Source organism: Vigna unguiculata, chromosome 8 (genome assembly GCF_004118075.2).
Source record: "Vigna unguiculata cultivar IT97K-499-35 chromosome 8, ASM411807v1, whole genome shotgun sequence".
Lineage (NCBI taxonomy): Eukaryota > Viridiplantae > Streptophyta > Magnoliopsida > Fabales > Fabaceae > Vigna > Vigna unguiculata.
This window is the reverse complement of record NC_040286.1, coordinates 27,858,780-27,862,145: the sequence shown is the minus strand read 5'-3', so window position 1 is coordinate 27,862,145 and position 3,366 is coordinate 27,858,780. Positions and strand designations below refer to the sequence as shown.

The 3,366-nt window shown below is 36.9% G+C and overlaps 1 protein-coding gene across 1 annotated transcript; it reads right to left on the bottom strand.

Annotated features, from left to right (window-relative positions):
• Positions 1-246: 246 nt before the first annotated feature.
• On the bottom strand, positions 247-2,895 carry LOC114195056 (cation/H(+) antiporter 3-like). The gene is made up of 3 exons (XM_028085452.1): positions 2,638-2,895; positions 1,528-2,526; positions 247-1,350 (listed from the first exon to the last, which is right to left on the bottom strand). The coding sequence occupies exons 1-3, from the start codon at positions 2,893-2,895 to the stop codon at positions 247-249; spliced, it is 2,361 nt and encodes a 786-aa protein (XP_027941253.1).
• Between the last annotated feature and the right edge of the window lie 471 nt (positions 2,896-3,366).

Genomic DNA, 3,366 nt, shown 5'->3' with positions numbered 1-3,366 from the left:
AGTAATAACATATCCTACTTGGTTTCTTTGCTTTTGATCCTTGTCGTTCTTGTTGTGATGCATCTTCTAACTTCGGTAATCAATCAAAACAAGCAATACAATTTTATAAGTCAAAAATAATTCAATCGTGTAGTAAATAATTATCTTCATTGAATATCTCATGAACATTAGATCTTGTAATAGAAGGTTCTATGAACATATATCATCACAAAAAATGATGATGATTTCATACAACCAAATTACTTATTAATGGTGAAATTTTTGCTGTTGCACTACCAAAACAGATGAGTTGCATTCAAGATCTGGAGAAGCAAGAAAATCACCAATGACACCTAATTCTGGAAACTCACTCCATTCTTGAAGACTCTTTGTTTGAGGAGAATCAATGCCATTACGTCTCCCAACTATGAAAAAGTCATGATCTTCTGCAAGACGGTGAAGAACAGAAGCTACTTGAGCACCACCCTCCACAATTATCTCCTCATGCACAACATTTCTCATACGAGAACATTCTCTTCTAGCGTTTTTCAATATTGAATGATCAAGCATGGTGTCCTCGTCGTGTTTTTCGTCCTTCTTTTCACTTGTTGTCATGTGATACACCACAAGCTCAACATTATCACTGTCTTTCGCTGCTCTATTGGCCAGGCACAGAGCCTCTCTATCATCGTCACCACCGAAAAAGATCATGGCTAATCGAAGTGGTGAATCACTTTTACGAACAAAACGAGTCACCAGTATTCCAACCGAACATGGAGCCTTATCCATGACCTTACAGTTCAGCAACCTCACTGTCTTGTCCTCGTGTTCGATTTTTCCATCGAAAGACCATCTTCGATGAAAGGGAAGAATGATGATGGATGCAACTTTATCCAATGCAAGGTAGCACACGTCTTCATGCATCAGTGTGGGTGGAGATATCGCTGTATAAGGGTATATTGTTGTTGCACCTAGCTTTTCATCTTCGTAGAGTTTGAAGGTGAGGATCACGTTCTCCGAGTAGGAGTTGCTTGCATGACAAGGAGAACCTTTTTTCATCTTGTGAGAGATGAAAATGGGACTAGAACGCCCTACCAGTTCAATCAGATGAAGAACATCCACAGTTGTTGGATACAGTGGCGTAGGGTTGAATAGATTAAGAGCTGATATTATAGGCACTGTGTGATGCTGTTTGTGAATGCAAACTAGGATCCGGAGATTCGCGTCAAATTTCAGATTAGACATGTTCCTTTTCTGGTAGCCAAAGTATTTTCTTGAAGGGTCATACAAACGTTTCACCAGAAGTTGTGAAACGCTATTTGAGATCAAGATCATTGTTAGAGCCACAGTGTAACGTACTGGTTGGATGTCCTGCATATATAACAAGTATCATGATCATTAACTGTTTAGAAAACAAGCCAGAAGAAATTATGAGAGAAGCCATTTGGATTCTCTGCTCTGTGTTGTTCTTGCAGATGACGATATAAAAAAATCCAGTAGAGAATCTGAATTCGTGAAAGATGTTTGAAGAGTGAATTTCTTGGTTACCCTTTTGTCTAATGCAGAGCTATACATGGCTACTTCCACAACGCCTTTGCAATCTAGAAGGAGGGCAAGAGAAACTGCATCCTTTAGTGAAAGCTTGAAATAGAGTGAAGGTGCTGCGTAAGATATAATTTTGAGTAGATGAGCCATAAGGATCATAAGGACGGTGCCTATAAACATAGGTGATCTGAACTCTACCAAGGAATAATTCATCTTCATTGCACACGTAGTGATGAAGATTGGCGTAAGAAATTCTAAACCAAAAGTATGGATCCTTTTAACTAATGAAGATCCTAATGGAGGTCCATCTGGTGTAGCCAATCCATAAAGGAAAGGTAGAAGGATGAATTCTATATTGAAGAGCATTGAACTCCAACCCAAAACAAAGAGAACCCCAATGATAACGTTGATGTAAATATCCTTCACTTCTTGGCCTTCTGGTGTGTGCTCAATCACCAAGAACATTGAAGGCCGATACACAAAGAAAATGATGATTATTACAGCGAAAAGGAGCACCAAATTTATACCCCTTGCATTCACCTTTCTGGTATCCAATGCTGCAGATGCAACTACAAGAATATTACTCAACGTGTCACCCACCAGTGCAGAAGACAATGCCAATCTTCCAAGTTCAGAGTTCAGGATTTGAAGGTCATTGAGGACAGAAGCAATCACTGCAAATGAAGTCATGTTCTGTGTCATCAGTATAACAACAGTTGAATGCAGTTCGTCTAACGAACCCTGGTTTGCAAGTTTAGAAATGGTTTCTACAGATGAATAACCAATTACTAGAGGAAATAGCAACCCCACAATGGCTATGATCCATCCTTGTTTTCCTGTTCTGGTGATCATGCTAAAATCCATTTTCACACCATTCTCAAACACAAATAGCATGTAACCAAGTGATGCTATTGTAGCAAGTGTATCTTGACTTCCATAAGGAAACAACATTGTCTTCTCTTTCTCCAATATACCCAAAGATGGTCCTAAAATAAGCCCAGCCTTCAAATAAAGATAATGCATTTTGTTAGACAGATATTGATCAATCCATGTTAATGTTTCTATCTATTGTATGATTTAAGATTCTATAACAATCTTAATAACAAAACTTACCATCAATTGTGAAAAAATGGCAGGAAAACCCAGCTTCTTCAAAGGGTAATTCAAAGTTCGTGTTACAGTGTAAATCAAAATCACTTGGAGTAGAAATATTGGCATAGAAGACTTTAAAGGAGACCCTTCTGTGCCATGATTTCCCCATAGGCCATCTGATGCAATATTGGGTGGAGTTTTAAGGCAAACACCACATTTTGCAGTATGATCAGAAACATTGATCTGATTAATTGAAGCAAACAATGTATCCACCTCCATTTCACAATCCTTAGAACAAATTCAATAGTCAATGAGAAAGATGAAGTGAATGAATGGACTGAAGGAAAACGAACATCAATGATATATATATTATTATTGGAACTAGTATATTTAGAATGAAATGTTAAGAACAGAACAAATGATTCACTAGCTCATTGTTTTGTAAGTGAATCTTCGTGACAAAGAAGACAACATCACACATAAACTAATTTAAGTAAGACAATTTTGTTAAAGGAGAGTTATTATTAGAGAGGACAAGTAGAAACTAATTTATAGTAGAGAAGCTGTTAATGCCAGAAAAAAATAAACTAAAAGTGATCAAGGTATTATATTAAGGGAAGATATCACAAATGCTTTAATATATATTTAGGACTATTAGCACAAGTAATAAAAAATGCTAATTTTTACGTCATAAATCATAATTAGAATATCATAATCAAACAAACCTATCTAGCAATTGGTTTGAGAGGG

Coding starts and splice junctions, on each gene's coding strand:
- LOC114195056 (XM_028085452.1), bottom strand. CDS start 2,895: ATGGAGGTGGATACATTGTTTGCTTCAATTAATCAGATCAATGTTTCT. Junction 2,527..2,637: donor CCATTTTTTCACAATTGATG/GTAAGTTTTGTT, acceptor CTTTATTTGAAG/GCTGGGCTTATTTTAGGACC. Junction 1,351..1,527: donor GCTCTGCATTAGACAAAAGG/GTAACCAAGAAA, acceptor TTATATATGCAG/GACATCCAACCAGTACGTTA.